This window comes from Euprymna scolopes, chromosome 27, assembly GCF_053919585.1.
Source record: "Euprymna scolopes isolate OS-2025 chromosome 27, ASM5391958v1, whole genome shotgun sequence".
In the NCBI taxonomy this organism is placed as follows: Eukaryota; Metazoa; Mollusca; class Cephalopoda; order Sepiida; family Sepiolidae; genus Euprymna; species Euprymna scolopes.
In genome coordinates this window covers 63,887,215-63,908,893 of record NC_136508.1, presented here as the reverse complement: position 1 = coordinate 63,908,893, position 21,679 = coordinate 63,887,215, and the positions used below count along the sequence as shown (strand labels likewise).

The 21,679-nt window shown below is 47.8% G+C and overlaps 2 protein-coding genes across 5 annotated transcripts in view; one reads left to right on the top strand and one right to left on the bottom strand.

The window, feature by feature from the left end:
* LOC145248869 (uncharacterized) overlaps positions 1-21,679 on the top strand; it is a 402,247-nt gene that overhangs the window by 198,040 nt on the left and 182,528 nt on the right. The window lies entirely within an intron of this gene.
* LOC145248625 (uncharacterized) lies at positions 4,230-9,660 on the bottom strand. Its single transcript, XM_080110303.1, has 2 exons — positions 8,572-9,660; positions 4,230-4,334 (listed from the first exon to the last, which is right to left on the bottom strand). Exons 1-2 carry the CDS (start codon positions 9,658-9,660, stop codon positions 4,230-4,232), a joined length of 1,194 nt encoding a protein of 397 aa, XP_079966429.1.

Genomic DNA, 21,679 nt, shown 5'->3' with positions numbered 1-21,679 from the left:
TTTCTGTATAAATGCAAATGCTGAATTATTTTCTCAGGAAAAATGCCACATGAGGAAATAAATATATGAAAGAAATATTTGTTGAATAACCAGGTACGAATTTTGTAAAGGTTTTTTCTGTAGAGTTGGTACTATAGGAAAAGTAAATCAACAAATTCTGTTGTTTCTGAAAAAACTAATTTTGTCATATTTAGTAATTCTAAAACTTCCAAAAAAAAATGGACGATTTTGCAAAACAGATGTTGGAAATAGTGAAATTCCAACAAAGTCAACAATTAGAACTTGGAAAAAGGTTCCGAGAACAATTGCCAGTACAGGAGAAGCAACTGGGAATACAGAAACAAAACGGCGAGGAACAACTGACAATAAAGAACAGATGGAAGAGAAGCAGTTAAATTTAATGAAATGCTTCGAGGAAAAACAGGAAAGAGAAAAGAAAGAAATGAACGAACAAATATTGGATGAAAAAAATTACATTTAGAACAACAAAACCAGTCAGAAAAAAAATGGATTTGATAATGCAAATTTTAATGAAAAAGGACAGCAAAGAAGAAACCAGCACAGCATTTTTCCAAAATGCGATCTGGTCAGCTATTGATACATTTCACTCTGCTCCTGAGAATGACCTAACGTTTGAGGCATATTTCAGAAGATTTGAAGACCTTTTTAAGATTGATTGCGGTGCATGGACAGATCAAAAGAGGATTCGTTTATTGCTACGGAAATTGGGTGCATTCGAACATAGCAAATTTGTGGACTGTATCAAGAAAAAACAAAAAATTGTCGTTTGATGAACTGCTAATGAACAAACTGCTAATGAAGTTACTGTCCAAAAAGAAGCCTTTTCCATAAAAGATAGAAATGCATGAATTTTACACATAAGATGAGTCAGGACTATACGATTTTTGCATCTATAGTTAATAAGCACTGTTACAATTTCAAGTTGTCGTCATTAACGGCAGACAATTTCAAATGCCTAATATTCACACAAGGTTTGATAGCTACAAAAGACGCCGATATAAGACCTCATGTTCTAAATAAATTGGAATTAGAACCTGATTTGACGCTTCAGATACTGGCTAAAGATTGTCAGCGGTTTGTGGCAATGAAGCAAGCTTCCCGAAACATAGAAGGAGCAGGTATCACTCGCATTAAAAAGATACGCTTCAAAAATAAAGGACACCAAACCACCAGCAATTACCAACCAAGAAGCAAAAAAAAGCACTTCACAAAATTATCAGGATAGACAAAATCTTAGGACACCACTATCCGCTAACAAACTCAGACAAAGTATTCGCTAAGTTAAATGGTGAAAATTTTTTTTCCAAAATAGATTAAGCGAGGCATACCTGCAAATACCAGTAAACGAAGATAGCCTGAAACTTTGTGTATTTCAATGCACAAAGGACTGTATAAATTCAACAGATTAGCATTATCCAACAGGTAATTGATACTTTGCTAAGCGGTTTGGATTTTGCAATAGTCGATCTGGACGATATTCTTATGCATAGTAAAAATGTTGAACAACATAGAATCATGTATTTCAAGTGTTTGACAGAATAAAAGAATACAGCTTCACAATTGAAGGAAGTAAAATGCGATTTTTTAAATTTTTTGGAACGAATTATATACCTGAGTCACATAATAGATAAGGATGGGAGGAAAACCGATCCAGACACGTTCACAGCTATAAAAGACATGCCAGATTTTTTAGGGATCATGAACTTATCAAACGTTCATTAAGAACATGCATGAATTGCATTGAAGAAAGCAAAATACAAATTTTTTTTTTTAAACAAATTAAATATCTGAGTCATATAATAGATAAAGACGGGAGGAAACCCGATCAGGATAGGGCCACAGTGATAAAAGACATACCAGAGCCTCATAATGTAACTACATTGCACAGTTTTTTATGGTTTTATGGCTCACGAACTATTATTGTTCATTAAGAACATGCACGAATTGCATGCGCTATTGAATGCATTATTAAAAAAGGACAAAAAATGGGTCTAGAAGCCTGAGTGCCAGGCAGCGTTTCTGAAGTTAAGAGGTATTAATATCAGATTTATCTCGGACTCATTTCAATTCGAAACAAGAGATTATTGTTATAACCGATGCAAGTTCTTATGGGATCAGGGCGTGCATTCTACACAAGATGCCTGATGGGTCCACTAAGCCGATCGCCCATGCGTTGAGATCTTTATTGCCTGCCGAGAAGAATTACTCTCAAATTGATAAGGAAACACTGGGGATCATATTCGGGGTTACAAAATTCTACCGATTTTACATAAGTCATAAGTCATTTTTCATAGGTCATAAGTTTAAATTACAAACTGACCATAAGCTGCTTATAACTATCTTTGGCCCTAAAAAATATCTGCCAACATACACAGCTAACAGACTGCAAAGATGGGAGACCATTCTACTGAATTATGACTTCAGTATGGAATTTCTTACATCTGCGAAGTTAAGTCACATAGACGGATTGTTGCGATTAATCCCGAAATTAAAGGAAACTGCTGGAAGACACAGTAATAGCGTCGTTACAAAGTGAAAATGACTATACACACATACTATGTAATACGATCAAGGAACTACCAGTCACTTTGGAAGATGTAATAAGGGAGGCTGAAGAAGATAGTTTCATCAAAGAAACGAAACAAAAAATTAAATCGGATGAATCAGTGGCAGAAGCTTATTCTATATGCAATGAGGTACTGTTGTACCGAGAAAGAATAGTAATCATAGCTACACTACAAAAGAAAATTCTAAAGGATTTCCATACGTGGTACCCTGGGGCTACGCAAATGAAGAGCCTCATGATGTCCTACATTTACTGGAAGAGTATGGACACTGATAAAGAAGGCACGGTAAAGTCGTGTAAGGGATGCATATTTGCTGCAAAAGCACGCCCAATACAATTTATCCCGTGGCCTCAAGCGGACCACCCATGGCAAAGAATACATGTAGATTACGCAGGCTTACTGGATGGAAACTATTATTTAATAGTGGTAGACAGTGGTAGACACGAATTGTTCACTAGGTTTGGTGTGGTTGATTGTCTATTGTCAGACAATGGCACACAATTCACTTCAGCAGATTTTAAAAGCTTCTGCGAGTATTTCCAGGTTAACCACATGACGACACCAACCTATCATCCCCGATCGAATGGTCAGGCAGAGAGGTTTGTAGACACACTGAACAGAGCCCTGAAGAAGGCTAAAGAAACGCCCACAGAAAAGACTCTCCAGCAGCTTTTACAAGTTTACCGAATTACTCCAAATGAGAGCACTCCATTGAAGATGTCACCGGCAGAGTTAATGTTTGCAAGGAAAATTAGGCTGGTCTTCGAGAAACATTTTGCCAAAACAGATGAAACTGCTGTACACTATAGTTCCTAAAAAGAGGTACTTACCTGGTGAAAAGGTATTTTTCCAGGTACACAAAAATAATAGTACGATTTGGGAACTATGAAAGATCCAGAAAAGGATCGGGCGGATGGTTTACATTATCAAAGGTCCAAGATTTACTCACAAGAAGCATTTGAACGAAATTTGGAAATGTATCACAGATGACGAAAGACAACCTCCTGTTGAATAAGAAGTAATGGATCAGATATGACACTTTTGATCTGGTAACACCACAAGCAGCTGGGCAACACAGGTCTTCCAAAAAAAAGAAAATGACTGACCTGATAGAGATCAACCCCAGAAAAAAGAGCTATACGATCATCCCAGGAGAATGAAAAGCTCGGGAGGGGGATGTTGTTGGGTACAAATCACCCCTATTTTAGAACTAAGTGGAATCAACCAGTTCTATAAATACCACTGGTTTCAGAGAGTAAATGTTTAACCATATGCTATGAACACGTTCCTCTCATACCACTTTAGTGGCTCCTGTATTCTTTATGATAAATACATATATTTATACACTTTACACTACTTGTGGTTCCTTTCATTTGTGACCCCTAGCACGGGTCTACAACACTCAACATGGCTGAAAGACTGACATTTTTTTCTAAAAATGAGGCTATTAAATGAATCATTAATGTAAATGAATGTACCACAGGTGCTTGGGTCCACTAACAACCCTGTTGTGTTGGAGCGAAAGAGTTCACCCTCCATACCTCCTATAAAGGGCTCCACAGCGGTGGGGGAACAGGAGAGATGAAATAAACAAATGCACCTAATATGTACCCATGCAAGCCTAAAAAAAAAAAAAAGAAATCACTCCCAAGTCTCTGACCTTTCTAACTCAGACTCAGACTCTGATCCCGGTGGTGGATCCCTTCCAAGAGCAGAAGTTTCGTAAGCTGAAGAACAGATACTACACTTTGAGATATTAAATCTTTTATTCATGTTAAAAAATACAGAAAAAATCAACGATGAACAAAAAACTTAGGCACATGGCCAACTCAAAAGGGGGGATTTTGGGGGTCGTTGGTCATCCTTGTCACTCCAGAACTAAACAAAGTCAAAAGTTTCTCCCAGCTAGTATCTTCTTTCACCATAATACCGCATTCACCCTTTCATATTGGGGGACGTCCTAGTAACTCCCAATTTTTTTAAAACATTTTTTATTGACGTGTAAAAACAAAAAAGATAACAATAAAATGGTAACAATAATTCATTTGTGTCGAGGGCGGGGGAAGAAAAAACAAAAGGTGATTAGTAGGACCCTCCCAACCCCGTCTAGTTGATAGACTGCCCGTTCCATTAGGATTGTAAAAGTAACCTCGCTTCTGCGGGTCAGTCTCTAGGTGGGGATGCCCTCTAGATGGGGGTGAATGGAGAAAAGAAAATTTTTGTGGGTAAGGGATGGAGGTTAGTTTGTATTTCTTTTTCTCCAAGATGGGTAAAATTTAGAGGAAGGGGTGAAAACAAAAATTGTAGGTAAGAGGGGATGGGGATCTTGGAGGCTTCCTAATCGGGGAGGAATGGAACACACACTCAGCTAGCTGAGAGACTACTTGTTTAATTTTACTTTACAGAACTGCGCGTTCCACACCTAGGCGGGGAACACGTATTCAAATTTGGCTCCTCTTCGTACACACAGACTTGCCACATGTATCCATCTTCTGTCAAATGCCGCGCGATGCAGCCTTCTTCTATCACATCTGATCTTCACCCATAGTTGGTGTTTAAAGAACGCGATCAGATCTTGATCAGAAAAAGACAACACCCCTCGGCAACCTTGCAGACGCGACGTCCAAATCACCATTCTCGCCACGGCCAGGATCGTAACGTAGACCATTTGTCTTTCCTGGTCCCACGGCGGCCTCACGTTGTCCACAACATTGGATACAGTAATTGAGCGAGGATGCTCAGGATCGATGCGAGCCGTCACTCCGCTGACATACAACCAGTACTGGCGGAGTTCGCGGCAATCGAAGAAAGCGTGATCTGTAGTTTCTACGGCCGTTGTCCCACAACGGGGACAATCAGGAGACTCCAAAAACCCGGAACTGCATTGTATGTTGTTGAGTGGAAGTGCTCGTTTTAGCGCGGCTCGGCACTCTTTCATGTAGGCAGATTCTCCCCGCGGCCTGCGACGGCTCTCGATGGAAGGGTCGAGAACGAGGTCGGGGAAGGCGGCAGTAACCACGGGGTGCCACGGTTGGTCATCCTGCATATAGTGGCTCAGGAAGGCCAGCCTCTCAGCATCTCGATGACACTTCAAGTCCGGCATTCCCAAGCCTCCCTCACACGGACGTTGAATACAGACCTGTCTGCTCACCCAGTGTCTTCCTCTGTCCCAAAGGAGCAAGGACAAGAGTTCGACAAGAGCTTTTAGGTGTTGTGCAGGCAGGGGAAGTACGGCCAGTCGGTAAAGGATGAGAGGAAAGACATAAGTGGCGCACGCCTCAGCTCTACCCTTTAAGGAAAGTTTCCTAGGAAGCCACGAATTGACTGCAGCCTCCACCTTTGACCGTACCTCCAACCAATTCTTGTCAAGCTGGAGACCCGGTCCGAACCACACGCCGAGGATCCAGACGGGGCCATCTGTCCAGCTGAAGGGCGCAGGGAGGTTTGCGTTGCCACTCCATGCGCCCAACCGCAGTCCTACCGACTTGTTGCGGTTTATCTTGGCCCCCGTGATTCTTTCGTACTGTGTGAGTGCCTCCGACACGACCTCAATGTCTCTGAAGCCCAACACGAAGACCGTGACATCATCGGCGAACGCGGATACCTTGGCAGCTGAGCCGCCAGGCAGAGCCATTCCGCGCAGGGCCGAATTTGCCTCCCCATGTCTCAGCTTGCGGAGAAGAGGCTCCAAAGCCAGGACATAAAGCAGGGGCGACAGTGGACAACCCTGACGAACCGACCGAGAGATAACAAAGGGTTTCGAGCGCCTTCCGTTGACTTGCACGACAGCCATGGGCTGTCGATACATTATGGAGATCCACTTGCAAAAGTCCGGTTTAAAACCGGCGGCCTCTAAGACAGATGCCAGGAAACGATGGTCAACCCTATCGAAAGCTTTGGACTGATCTAAGTTGATCAGCGCGGCTTCCGTGTCGTCATCTATTCCCCCCTCTAGGATCGTGCGGATCAGGTGCAAGTTGTTCTGAATCGATCTCCCCTTCACAGCGTAGTTCTGTTCCGGTTCAACCAACTCGTCGATAACAACCTGCAGCCGATTCGACAGGACCTTGGCCAAAATCTTCAACTCTGTGTTTAGCAGAGTTATGGGCCTGTAGTCGTCTAATTCTTCCCCTCCATGCCCGTCACCTTTCTTCAGCAATGTGATCACTCCCTTGGTCACCTGCCCTGGGATGGATCCCTGAGCAAACCAATGGTTGAACATATCCGTCAGAAGAGGCAGAAACATGGGCGACAGCCTCAAGTACAGTTCGTATGGCAGACCATCAAGTCCTGGCGATTTGTCACAGCTGACCTGCTTCAGCGCAGTAAAGACCTCCCGCTCCGTCACCCGGCCCTCGCAACCAGCCGCTCTAGCCGCCTCAAGGCGGGGAGAGTCGGCCAAATAGTCGCTAAACTCAAGGACCGGAAGATCGGGCTGCTGCGTAAAACGCTCCTCGAAATGTTCTCGAAACCCCTCGCAGATCTCCCGAGTCGATTCCAGGGTGCGTCCATTCGGATGTTTGATTTTCGCAATGTATTTGTCCGAGCCACGCCTAGAAACCTCACGGCGCACGTCTGCATCAGAATTGACTGCTTCGTTGCCTATCTTTCTAAGCCTAGCTCTAACTACTTGGCCTTCGTAACGCTCGCTAGTCTCGCATAGAAGGTCCTGCTTAGCTAGTTCCTGACTAACCCTATCACCCTCCCCCGTAGCCTGGGCTAGTTTCTGCTCTAGCTGCTTCTTTGTCTTGGCCTTATCTAGTGCGAGGCGCTGGGCATACTTGACGGAGAAGCTTCTGATCTTGGCTTTGAGACCTAACCACCACTTACTCCCAGTAACCGCCCCCACTAGTGCCTTTTTAATCAATTCTGTTAACTGATCTTGGAAGTCTTGTATCTCCAGAAGGGAGGTGTTTAACTTCCAGTACCCCGCTAACTTAGGCCTATTTCCTAGCTTCAGCCGGGCCATAACTAATTTATGGTCCGTCTGGCCTAGCCAAGTGAATGTGGGACAAGATAAGAAGTCTACTTCGCCTCTCCTAACTAACATCCTGTCCAAATAGGTATTTGGATAGGAGGAAACGCTATTGGTCCACGTCCACATCTCCCGCCCCGGATGCTCGAACCGAAACCTGTCGACCAGACCACATCTAGCCATCAGATCAGCCAGGCTGGACTCGCACCTCTCCGATCCTCTAGCATCGCCTCCTACCTTATCTATCTCGGGGTCTAAGATGGCGTTCCAATCCCCCATTAGTACTACCCGCTTCCGACAATCTACAAACGCGTCAAGCTGACTGAAGAATAAGACCCTCTCACGAGCGGTGCTGGGCGCATGAACCGCGATCACCCGAAACACAGAATCTTTTACGGCAACATCGGCCACAACCAGCCTGCCCACCGCATCTCTATGGACAACGTCGACCGTCGCCGACAGGGTACGTTCAACCAGCACGGAAACTCCCTTCCCCCGTGGGCTGCCATATGCTGAGAAAACCTCAAAATCTCTGGCCAGCACCTGACAGTCCACAGAGGAAACGAAATGCGTCTCCTGAATCGCAGCCACATCCACTCCCAGGGACAAGAGGTCGTGCCGGAGGCGAGCCGCCCGGCCCGGTGATCTCAAGCCCCTCGCATTCAAACTAGCCAAATTCAAAGCCATGGTACCTACCTTAGGGTGTGTCACACTCAGCTCCGAAGTCAGCTGGGGAGAGGACGCCGACGTTATGTGCCATGCTCAAGGTGGTCAGGTTTTTCATATCCTGACCTTCTCTCGCAATGCCGCCGACGTCCAAAGGATAAATTAATTTTATGGCCCTGTAGAGTGACGGAGGACCAACACGGGGACCCTTCCCTTGCATTGTTTTGACAGTTCATCAAGAGAAGGGTCATTTTTTTTCACCAGTTCAATTCCCGGAAACGCCCCTTCAGCGGCCTGCAGCCTTGTCCACAAGTTGGTCTTGCAGGCCTCTGGAGTTCTGACAAAAGTTATTAGGAGTGGGGCGTCCGGGAAATTTGAGGGGATATTTACATCTTTCCCCTCTATCTGTTTGTAATCGAGCAGAGGTTTTAAGTTTTTCCTCTGCCGATGGGAAATGTCTGTGGCCACAGATAGAGGGTCTACATTACATAGTTCCTCAGGGGCAAGGACCTTTGGTCTGCAAGAGGCAGAGGAGTCTCTCCTCTCCCTCGGTTCATTCTTTTCATTTTCTTTTTGGGGTAGTGGCTCAGTTTGCCTTGGTGTGGGGACGGGTGTTTGTGTGGTGCCTGGTGTTGGTGTCTGGTGTTGGTGTGGTGTCTGGTGTTGGTGCGGTGTTTGGTGTTGGTGCGGTGTTTGGTGTTGGTGCGGTGTCTGGTGTTGGTGTTGGTGTGGTGTCTGGTGTTGGTGCGGTGTCTGGTGTTGGTGCAGTGTGTGGTTTGGGGGTGGAAGTGGATTTTTTGTTAGGGGTGGTGTATGTTCACAGGGAGTGGGGGCCACCTTTTCTTCCTCTTTTCTTCTTTTGTTTTTCTTTTTCATTCTTCCGAATGAACCGGGGAGAGGTGAGGTTGAGTTCCTCTCCCTCTCACTTGCAGATTCATCCTCAGAGGAGCAGTCTTTTCTCCGCTTGATCCCCGTCTCGATTGGTGTGGGGACCGTTGGTTGTGTCTGCTCCTCTATTTGCTGCTGCAGCTGTTTTTGTTGTTGCTGCTCTCGCTGGTGTCGTTGCTGCTGCTGCTTCTGCTGCACTTGCTGATTTTGCTGCTGCAGTAGTTGTTGCTGCAGTTGTTTCCGCGGCATTGGCTGCGGTGGCTGTTGTTGTTGCTGCATTTGCAGAGGCTCCTGCCTCGATTTTTGGGCTGGTGGTGGGACGGTGGCAGAAGGGATTATGTGTTTCCGCTTTTGTCTCACTACCGTGCTCCATTCTTCCCCCTTGGCCTCCTGGGTGGTTTGGGTTTTCCTTGGAGCTGGGGTTGGTGCTGCAGTTGCAGGGGTTGTTGCCGCCTGTTTTGGTGCGGGCGTTGTCTCAGGGGTTGTGACCGCCTTTTCGGTTCTTTGATTAGGAGTTACCCTTTGGGGGCAACTCCTAGCCATGTGGCCCTGCTTTTGGCAGAACCAACAGTGTGGACAACGGCCCTCCACCACTACCGTTATGCTGGCGTCTTTGTATGTCAGCAGCGGTGGTATTGCTCGAACACCCTCCCTCTTCAGCCTCATTGCTATTGTGTAGCAGCCCAGGTGAGTCCCAGTTTTTGACCGTACTGGGGTCACCTGTTCTACCTCACCGTACTGGCTGAAGAGGCATCCTAATACTTCCGCAGGTATTTGGGTTGGCACATTAAATACCTGCACCCGAGTCCTTCTCTTGCCCTGGTATTCAGGAATTAGTTTGACTCTCCCATGCTTTATTTCTTGGAGGGAGAGTCTCTCTGCATCATCCTTGGTGGGTAGGAGGATGTCCCACACAGCAAAGCTCCTCTGGTACAGGTATAGTACTGGGATGTTAAGTTTGTGGAGGAGCCCCGCCATGTCTTCCTTCTTCATCCCTAGGAGGCGGTTTTCCGGTATATCGGAAATGGCAAAGGACAGGACTCTGCCCTCAATCGCCTCCCAGGCACCTGGTATGGGTTTTATATCTGCCCCCTCTATGTATTGTCTGTACTTTGTCAGGTACAGGTCTCTATACTCTTGAGGGGACAGTTGTTTTTCTACGGTCTTCCCCCACGCAGACCCTCTTGTTGGTGTTGGTATGGGGTCTTTAGTGGGGTTAGACCGTTTTTGGTCTTTTATGGAGGTCGCCCCTGCCTGTTTATTGGCGATGCTTCCTGCCTCCCCAGATGTCTTGGTCAGTCCTTTTGTGGGAGTGTCACATTTTTGGGCGGCGGCTCCCTTTTTAGTGTCTTTTTCGGGAGCAGCTTCCCGTTTTGGGGAGTCAGCCTCTTGGGGAGTATGATCTTTTTTGTTTACTTTGAGGCCATCTGCCCCTTCCTCGTTTGTGAGGTCCAGGCGGTATGCCCCCTTATTTTCTTGATCTGCTCCCCTTTTGGGAGAGCAGCCCTCCTGGGGAGCGCTGTCCCCTTTATTGTCCTTTTGGTCTGGCACCTCCTCCTTTTTGTGGTTGGAGTGAGATGCTACGACCGATTTTGGTTTTGCTCCCCTTTGGGGGGAGTCACCCTCGGGGGAAGCTGTTGTTAAATTTTCCCCCTTTTGGGGAGCGTCCAATGGTGTCATACCCGGGCGGTACGCCCCATCAGCAGTTGTTTTTTCTCCTGTTGGGGATTCGTCCTCTTGGGGAGCAGTAGCCCCCTGGCTGGGGGTATCCATATTGGTGGGCCCCTGGCTGAGGGTATCCATATTGGTGGCCCCCGGGCTGGGGGTGTCCGTTTTGGGTCCCTCTTTTAAAAAAATCACTGAAAAAAGTGACGTGGAATCAGCGTCCAAAGTGGGGAGCCGACTTTGGCGCCAAAAAGAGGTGGCGCCAAAAGGCGGCAAGAGGGGAGATAGAACTGAGAGAGGGAGTGGGAAGTTAGTGGAGGGAAGAGAGAAGGTGTTTCCGACCCTCCCTCGCGGGAAGGTCGTAAATTATCAGCTCGGATCCCCCCCCGTGGGGGGAGGGGGGAGAGCAGAGAAAGACAGACAAAGTGGGGGTGCGGACAGAACGCGACTCAAAAAGCTTGTCAGGTGTTCCGGGCACGAGAATGTGTCGCCAGAACAGCACTGCCTCGCACGATGTAGGTATCAGAACAGATGGTATTTATTTGCTCCCTCACCGAGCAAATTAGGCACAAGGCCGATTTTTGATGTGAGGAGTGAAGGGAGGGGGAAGGGAAAAGGGGACCAGCTCCCGAGAGGTGGGAAATGGGAGCTGGTTAAAGGTCAGGCATGTGGGGTTGCCCCCACATCTGGTCTTTGCTAGTCATAGCTAGTCATAGCTTGCAGTATCTGCCGGAACAGATGGTATTTATTTGCTCCCCCACCGAGCAAATTAGGCACAAGGCCGATTTTTAATGTGAGGAGTGAAGGGAGGGGGAAGGGAAAAAGGGGACCAGCTCCCGAGAGGTGGGAAATGGGAGCTGGTTAAAGGTCAGGCATGTGGGGTTGCCCCCACATCTGGTCTTTGCTAGTCATAGCTAGTCATAGCTTGCAGTATCTGCCGGAACAGATGGTATTTATTTGCTCCCCCACTGAGCAAATTAGGCACAAGGCCGTTTTTAATGTGAGGTAAAAACCAGCTCCCCTAAAAGTAGGCAAAAAGGGGGCACTCTGGTTACCAAAAATAATAATTGTCCCAGTATAGAGGGTTTCCCCTCCATTGACTGGTACAAATTATCTTAAGTGCAGCATCTGCCGGAACAGATGGTATTTATTTGCTCCCCCACCGAGCAAATTAGGCACAAGGCCGATTTTTAATGTGAGGAGTGAAGGGAGGGGGAAGGGAAAAAGGGGATCAGCTCCCGAGAGGTGGGAAATGGGAGCTGGTTAATGGTCAGGCATGTGGGGTTGCCCCCACATCTGGTCTTTGCTAGTCATAGCTAGTCATAGCTTGCAGCATCTGCCGGAACAGATGGTATTTATTTGCTCCCCCACTGAGCAAATTAGGCACAAGGCCGTTTTTAATGTGAGGCAAAAACCAGCTCCCCTAAAAGGGGTCACTCTGGTTACCAAAAATAATAATTGTCCCAGTATAGAGGGTTTCCCCTCCATTGACTGGTACAAATTATCTTAAGTGCAGCATCTGCCGGAACAGATGGTATTTATTTGTTCCCCCACCGAGCAAATTAGGCACAAGGCCGATTTTTAATGTGAGGAGTGAAGGGATGGGGAAGGGAAAAAGGGGACCAGCTCCCGAGAGGTGGGAAATGGGAGCTGGTTAATGGTCAGGCATGTGGGGTTGCCCCCACATCTGGTCTTTGCTAGTCATAGCTAGTCATAGCTTGCAGCATCTGCCGGAGCAGATACTACACTTTGATCTTACTTTGATCTTATTTATATATTTTATTTTCGGCAAAAGTACATACATATTTTCATAAAAATTGAAATTTTATAAAAAACATACAACAATTACAAAAAACAAAATTAGGCACAAGGCCCTATAAGAAATTGGGAGGGGGAGGGTACAGGGTCTTTGTGACTATTTGACATTATTGAAAATGCAGACTTTGGAGTCTTACTCTTGACTGGCAACATTTACCAAAATACCTCATTCGCTCTGTGGATCCTAATCTAACTAATAACCCCAGCGTTCAGTGTAAAAATCACATATTTACAATTTGCAAAAAACTTGTCTGTGTGTTGTGTGTGCATTTTTTTTTTTTTTTTTTTTTTTTTTTTTTTTAAAAAACAAAAAACAAAATAGTGTGTGTGAGTGCATTTGTTAAAAGTCCAAAAAAGTTCAAATTCATTAAAAATATGTACAGTTTGTAATCAATTTGTAAAAGCACGTGGAGTGGGGCAAGCTAGTAAAAAGAGTTCAATTTAAACATAAAAAATAAAGCCTACTTGGTTTGTTAGTATTGACCCCCCTACTAATCTAATGTCTAGACCCCCCACTGTTTTCCGGGAAACCGAAAACAAGCAGGGTGATCTCTATATGGGGTTGGGGTGAAGCCTTAATAGGAGAAAAGAAAACAACGGGAGGAGGGGTTGATTGGTGACCTCTGAGTACTGGGGGGAAAGACCAGGATTACATCCAAAACAAAAGCAGGTAACGGGGGAGCGGGTGGACTCAGAGGTTCTCTAGCACCGAAAATAATAACAGGGGCGGGATCTCGTTTATACCACCAGTCAAGAGTCTCTTTACTTGATTATACTAAACTAAGCGGGATGGGTTCCGAAGGACCCAGCACCGCCCGTGCCATGCTTAAGGAGGGAACACGTATTGGAACTTGGCTCCTCGACGGATGCACAGACTAGTGTTGTGCACCCACCTCTTATTAAACTCCGCTCGTGGCAACCTCCTCCAATCGCATCTGATCTTTACTTTAAGCAGATGTTTAAAGTAAACGATCAGATCCCGATCTGGAACAGATATCCCTTCGCGGACCAACTTGAGGCGCGTGATCCATATCACCATGCGCGCCACTGCTAGGATCGCCAGGAAAACCATTCTTTCCTCCCTGGGGAACGGCGGCTCCATGTTGTAAACAAAATATCCTTCGTCGAGTTCGAGCGGGCACTCGGCATCGATGCGGGCCGTTACCCCTTCGACGTATTCCAATAGGGCCTGGATCCGGCTGCAACTAAAAAACGCATGCCCGAGGGTCTCGAGCTTGTGTTCGTCGCAGCGCGGGCACCAGGCACTTGTATGTTGTTTGTACTTGCTGAATTCGTCGAAGAGGGGCAGTGCTTTTCGGACCAGTCGCCAGGTCAGGGAAAATTCAGAGTTAGTCAAAAAATCCCGACCCGGCGCCCAACTCCATTGAGAGCGGATAACCTCCATCGACCAACCTAACCGGCTACAAAGAGGATCCTTCGCGGTACCCACCACTAACTCCCGATAAAGGCTCTTTCTAGGCTGTTCCCTTTACGACGACCTTCTACCGAGGGGTCAGGTTTGAGATTGGGAAACGAGTTCTCAACCACAGGGACCCATGGAGCGTTCTCCTCTAGCGAACGGCTCAGGAAAGCCAATCTCTCAGCGTTTTTATGACACGAGAGACTGGGCTGACCCAGGCCTCCCTCACTCGGACTTTGGACACAGACCTCTCTGCACACATAGTGCTTACCCTCGTCCCACAGCAGTGAGTCGAGGCACCCTTGTAAGTGGGTTAGGCGTTGTGCAGGGAGAGGAAGTACAGACAAACGGTAAAGGATGAGCGGAAAGACGTATGTAGCACACGCCTCCGCCCGACCCTTCAAGGACAAGTTCCTTCGAATCCAAGTCTTGACCGACGATTTGACCTTGCCATATACTTCCGACCAGTTTTTCTCCAGCTGAAGTCCCGGTCCAAACCAGACACCGAGAATACGGACCGGTCCATCGGTCCAGCTGAAGATGCCTGGAAGCGAGTTTACCCCGGTCCAGGCCCCCAACCGCAGGCCGACAGACTTGCTGCGGTTGAAGACGGCCCCTGTGACTTTTTCGTATCGAGCGAGCGCCTCGACCACCGCTTGAACGTCCGTGGGGCAAGACACGAACACGGTGACGTCATCGGCGAACGCGGAAACCCTGGCTCGTGTGCCTCCAGGGAGAGCTATTCCGCGCAGGACTGGTGTAGCCGCCTCGTCCCTTAACTTGCGAAGGAGGGGTTCCAACGCCAGGACGTACAAAAGAGGCGACAGCGGACAACCCTGACGCACCGACCGGGAGACGGCGAAAGACTCCGACAGCTTACCGTTGATCTGCACCGCTACCGCCGGCCTATCATACAGGACAAAGATCCACTTGCGGAAGTCCGGATTAAATCCGGCGGCCTCTAAAACAGATCCCAGGAACCGATGGTCGACCCTATCGAACGCCTTGGACTGATCCAAACTGATCAGCGCGGCTTCCGTGTCGTCTTCTGTTCCCTCTATGATCGAGCGAATCAAATGAAGATTGTCTTGAATCGATCTCCCCTTCACAGCATAAGTCTGGTCGGGTTCGATCAAGTCAGCGATGACAACCTGCAAGCGATTCGCAAGAATCTTTGCCAAAATCTTTAACTCTGTGTTTAGCAGAGTCAAGGGCCTAAAGTCATCAAAGTTTTCCACCCCACCACGCCGTTGACCTTTCCTCAGCAATGTGATCACTCCCTTGGTCACCTGTCCAGGGATGGATCCCTGGGCAAACCAATGGTTGAACATATCCTTCAGAATAGGGACCAACATGGGCGACAGCCTCAAGTAAAATTCGTAGGGTAGACCATCAAGCCCCGGGGACTTGTTGTAGCCGACCTGCTTCAATGCAGTAATGACCTCATGTTCCGTAACAAGACCATCACAGCTAGCCGCTCGAGCCGCCGTGAGGCGGGGCGAGTCAGCCAAATAGCTGCCAAACTCATCGACCCTGAGTCCGGGTAGTTGGGTGAAGCGCTCCGATAGATGCTTCCAAAACCCCCCGCAAATCTCCCGCGTCGATACCAGAGCGTGTCCTTCCAGGTTATACACTTTCCGAATGTACCCGTCCGAACCGCGTCTTAGAGCAGCCTTACGCTCAACAGCGTCAACGTTAACAGCTTCGTTAGAGACTTTCATTAACCTAGCCCTAACTACCTGACCTTCATACCGCTCGCTAGCCAAGCGGCCGAGGTCCTGTTTAGCTAGTGCTACCTCTAGGGGGTCCCCCCCCTCCACCGCCCGGGTCAGCTTATCCTCTATACGCTTCTTTGCCTTGGCCTTATCTAGCGCGAGGCGTTGGCTGTATTGGACAGAGAAGCGTCTAATTTTGGCCTTAAGGCTAACCCACCACTTACTCCCTGTAACCGCCCCCACTAAAGCCCGCTGAATTAATTCGGTAACCTTCGACCGGTAGTCCTCCAGCTCCAACAAGGTGCTGTTGAACTTCCAGTATCCGGCCAGTTTAGGCCTAGCACTTAAGTTCAAACGGGCCATAACGAGTTTATGGTCCGAGTGTCCTAGCAAGTGGAACGTGGGGCACGATAGAAAGTCTACGTCGCCTCTTCTAACTAACATCCGATCCAAGTAAGTACTCGGATGAGAAGGCACTACGGAATGCCACGTCCACATCTCCCGCCTCGGGTAATCCAGACGAAATCTGTCGACGAGGTCGCACGAAGCCATCAGGTCAGACAGACTGTTGTCATACCACACCGACCCGCTAGCCCCCCGACCTTATCTATATTGGGATCAAGGATTGCATTCCAATCACCCATTAACACTAACCGTTCCGGATCCACTAAGTAGCCCTCCAACCGTCGAAAAAAGGATACCCTCTCTCCATGAGAATTAGGAGCATAAACAGCGACAATCCGAAAAACACTGCAATTAATGGCAACATCAACAACGACCGCCCGCCCGTCCTCGCCTGCGTGAACAACATTCACCGACGCTGACAGGGTGCGATTCACTAGCAAGGAGATTCCACGACTATAAGTATTGCCATATGCTGAGTAGACATCGTAATCGTTTACCAGCACCTGACAATCCTCGTAACAAACAAAGTGGGTCTCCTGGATAGCGGCAATATCTACCTTAAGGGACACCAAGTCTCTAACAACGCGCGAGGCCTTGCTTCGACACCTGATGCCCCTCACATTAAAAGTGGCCAAGTTCAAAGACATGTTCACTTACCTTAAGCAGTGTCACAAACGGGTCTGAAATCCTCGGGGGTGAGGACGCAGCAGGCATGGCCGAGACTGCCCGTGAGCAGTTCGGATGAAAATATTCCGTCTCGGGAGGCGCCTCCCACATCCAATGGGAAGGTTAACTTAAGTGCCCTGTAAAATGAGGGGTGCACAAAAACGGGGATCCTTCCTTCACACCTTAGAGAAAGTTTATGAAGAGATGGGTGTTCGAGGTCTACCAGTTTGACTTCTTCAAAAGCCGTCTTGGCAGCCTCCAGCATGTTCCATAGTCCTTTGGTTCTGCCGTCCCTGTCTGCTCTCACAAAGGTGGTCAGCATTGGGGCATCCGCGAAGTGCAGAGGGTTTGTGATGTCTTTCCCCTCTACTGCCTCCATTTGTTTTAGCTTCTGAAGTTGGGCCCTAGGTTTGCCTTTCAAATCGGTGTTGGTTTGCGTAGGGCCAACTTCACATATTTTGCTTCCTGGCAGGAACGGAAGCTTTTTCGTGCGTTCCGTCCTGACAGGTATGCTCTCCTTCTGGTCCGCTTTGTCTTCAGGAGCCGCGGAAGAAAGGGGGGTTTGTAGAGAAGCGTTTAGAGGGGCTACGGCTTGTTCCGCCTGCGTGTTGTTGGTGATGTTGTTCCCCTCCTCCGGTGGAGCCATTTCGTTGTTGGTAACATCCCCCGTTGGAGTGGTTTCCCTCTTTCTTTTGTTCCTCCTTCTCCCCTTTCTCCTTACTCCTGTTTCCTCGGGCTCCCCGACAATCTCCTCCGAGCCCGCTTCCTCCTCCGATTCTGTTGGGGAGAAAGGAAGCTTCCTTTTACTGGAAGTCATCGTCTCCATTTTTTCCGGGGACGGTTCTTGACATCCGTTATTCGTAGACCTGGAGTCTGCCTGTTCTGTGTTTTTGCTTTCGTTGTCTGTGTTTGTGGTGTTTTTATTTGTGGTGATTGTGGTGTTCTTGTTTGAGTTGTCTGTGTTTGTGGTGTTTTTATTTGTGGTGATTGTGGTGTTCTTGTTTGAGTTGTCTGTGTTTGTGGTGTTTTTACTTGTGGTGATTGTGGTGTTCTTGTTTGAGTTGTCTGTGTTTGTGGTGTTTTTATTTGTGGTGATTGTGGTGTTCTTGTTTGAGTTGTCTGTGTTTGTGGTGTTTTTACTTGTGGTGATTGTGGTGTTCTTGTTTGAGTTGTCTGTGTTTGTGGTGTTTTTACTTGTGGTGATTGTGGTGTTCTTGTTTGAGTTGTCTGTGTTTGTGGTGTTTTTACTTGTGGTGATTGTGGTGTTCTTGTTTGAGTTGTCTGTGTTTGTGGTGTTTTTATTTGTGGTGATTGTGGTGTTCTTGTTTGAGTTGTCTGTGTTTGTGGTGTCTTTGCTTGTGGTGACCGGTGTGTTTTTGTTTGTGTTGACTGCAATGTTTTTTGGATTGTTTGTATTGTCCTTGGTGGGTTTGGCATTGTCTTTGCTGACGTTGTTGGTGTTGATGTTCTGAGGTCTGCTGTTTGTCTGTTGCTGTCCTGGTCGGTTTTTACGGACGACCTTGCTCCAGCCGTCGTCGTTTCCTTGGTTCGCCGGAGCAGATGTGTTTGTCTTGGTCTCTGCCGGCTTGGTTGGTGCCTTAGCCGCTGGTCTTGTGGGACAGTCCTTGGACATATGTCCTTGCTTTTGACAATGCCAGCAATGTGGCTTTCTCCCCTCTACTATCACCGACATTGTCCATTCTCGGTACTTAAGCACCGCCGGAATTTTGTTAAATCCGCTCCTGTCGACTCTCATGACCAGCTTATAATCTCCCGTCATGAGGTTCCGCGGGCCTCTAACCGGACATACCGACTCTACCTCTCCATACTGGCTGAGCACCGCACCCAGTTGACGCGAGCCCAAGTAACAGGGCACACCCAGTATCGACACCGTTGTCCTCCTTCTTCCCTGATATTCCGGCTTCATAGAGAGGTGCTTCCACGTCAGGTTGTTCCTGGAAAGTCTCTCAGCATCCTCCTTATCGGGCAGCAGGACTTCCCACTTGGCGTAGCTACAACGACATATGTAGCTCGCCGGCACATTTAGGTCCTGGAGCAGCTGCGCCATAGTTTCCTTCGGCACTCCTGTCAGGCTTCTGCTACGGTTGTCAGTCGTGATGAAGGACAAGACCCGCTGCTCAAGTTCCTCCACAGCTCCAGGAAGAGGCAGAATTACATTTCCATCAGTATACTGCTTGAATGTAGATTCAAACAGCTCCCTGTATTCCTGTGGAGACAGTTGTTTTTGTGGGCCCCAGGCTTGGGTTGCCTCCTGGTTGCTATTCTTGTTGTTGTTGGGGCACTCCTTGGTGGGTGGCACCTTAACCTTAGCGGCTGTTGTTGCCCCATCTTTGGGCTCCACCGTTAAATCCTTGGGGGAGCCTTTGGCAGAAGGTAAGGCAGGCCATTCCTCTCCTGCCTCTTGAGTTGTCTCCCCTTCAGCTAGTGTCTCTTTTGTGGTCCGAGGTTTGTTCCCGGTTGAGCCGGCAGATTTTCCTTTTGCCGCCTCTACCCTAGGTGGGTCAGCTTTCGGAGGGCTGTTGCCTGCGACAGTTGCTGGATCCTTCCAACTTGGAGGGGGCCCCAGGAGTCTTTCTAGAGATGCTAGCGTCTCTTTAATTCGCTCGGCATCTCTGTTAGTTGCCCCGTCCGCATCGGGTACATCCCCCTTCTTTGGCTTATCAGAAGTGGGGAGGAGTGGGACATTTGGTGTCCCCTCCTTCTTGGTTTTCATGGCTGGTTCCTCCTCCTGAATCCTCTCTATCGACTGGGCACCTGGAGTCTCCTGAGGATCTGCCATTGCTGGGGTTTGGTCGGCTCCGCTTTTGGGGGTGCTGACCTCTTGGGGAGCATGGGGTGGGTTTGGTGACCCCAGTTGCTCAGCTACATCTAGGGGAGCAGCGGGCTGCTTCTCTCCCCTCTCATCGTCATTTGTTGCCTTTTTGGCACATTTTGCTCCCCTTGGAGGGGAACCCTCCTGGGGAGTGGCGCTTTCTTTTGCCCCTTTTTTGGACGGCATCTCGTGGTCTACTAAAAGTTCGCTGACCCCGTGACGTCGAACAAAGTGTAGCGTGGGTGGGGAGAAAAGAAAAAAGGAGCGACGGGGGGGGGGGGAAGGAAGAACTAAGGGGGGGTTTAGAAGGGGCGGGCTCTTGAAGAAAAAAGAGTTTCGGCCTCCCCTCACGGGGATGCCTGGTTAGCAGCTCAAATCCCCCCGCGAGGGGGGAGAGCAGAGAAGGAAGACGCAGTGGGTGCTAGCGGAACAGGGCGCCGCGTCGCAATTAAGAGCGAGAGGGGATAGGCATCTCCGCCCACTGAGGGGAGCCGAGACGAAGCACCCACCCTACCCCACGTCCCCCTGCCCACTTAGCTACCCAAACAGAAGCGATAAAGGGAACCCTGTCTGCTCAATCCTCTGGGAGAGCAGCGAAAGGATAGACAAAGTTTTGGCCTGGCAGGTCAGAGTGCTGCTCAGGCAATTAAGGGTGGAGAAAGTAGACCATCTCGGTCTCGAGAGGTGAGACCAAAACGAAGAAAAAACAATAACAAAAAACAAAAAACCAACAAAAGCAGGTCACAACTACCAGCTTAGTGGTGCTGGTCCCGAAATTCCAGTCTCCCAAAAGAGGGGATCGGTTTTCGGGTCCTAGCTCCCACAAATGTGGAGTCGGTCCTTCAGGTCCTGACTCCCCAAAGAAGGGGGTCTGGTCCTTGCAAACGAAGGTTAGTAAATGAACACCTTAAACCTAGCCCGAGAGCCCGGTGGTGGATCCCTTCTAAGAGCAAAAGTTTCGTAAGCTGAAGAACAGATACTACACTTTGATCTTATTTATTTATTTTATTGTTGTCAAAAATTGAAAATTACAATAAAAAATTATAAAAAACAAAAATATCAAACAACAAAATTAGGCACAAGGCCCTATAAGAAATTGGGAGGGGGAGGGTACAGGGTCTTTTTGACTATCTAACAGATGAGACTTTGAAGTCTTACTCTTGACTGGCAACATTTACCAAAATACCTCAATCACTCTGTGGATCTTAATCTAACTAATACCCCCAGCGTTCAGTGTAAAAAATAACTTATGTACAATTTGTAAAAACTTATCTGTGTGTTGTGTGTGCATTTTTTTTTTTTTTTTTTTTTTTTTTTTTTTTGTGTGTGTGCATGTGTGAGAAAATAAAGTTCAATTTCATTAAAAGAGTTCTTGAATTAATTTGGAATAAAATGTTCGTGGAGTGGGACTATACTAATAAAAATGTTCATTTCCAAAAAATAAGGGAAAAAACTACTAATGTGTTGTTAGTAAGACCCCCCTGTACTATTCTATGTGGTTAGATTTCCCACTGTTTTCCGGGGAACCGAAAACAAGCAGGGCCTCCCTAATGGGTTTGGGGAAATGGCCTTAATAGAGGTGGGAGAAAATAAAACAACGGATGGAGGGGGTAGGAAGGTGACCTCTGAGTAGGGGGATGACCGGGGGCATCAGAAAATAAACATGAGGAACAGAGGGGTTGGGCAGACTCAGAGGTTCTCTAATACCAAAGAAATAAAATCAGGGACAGGATCTCATTCGTACCACCAGTCAAGAGTCACTTTACTGAACTATGCTAACCTAGGCGGGATGGGTTCCGAAGGACTCAGCACCGCCCGTGCCATGCTTATGGAGGGAACACAAATTGAAACCTGGCTCCTCGACGGATGCACAAACTAGTGCTGTGCACCCACCTCTTGTTAAAATCCACTCTGGGCAACCTCTTCCAATCGCATCTGATCTTTACTTTAAGCAAATGTTTAAAGTAAACGATCAGATCCCGATCCGGAACAGATGTCCCTTCGCGGACCAACTTGAGGCGCGTGATCCAAATCACCATG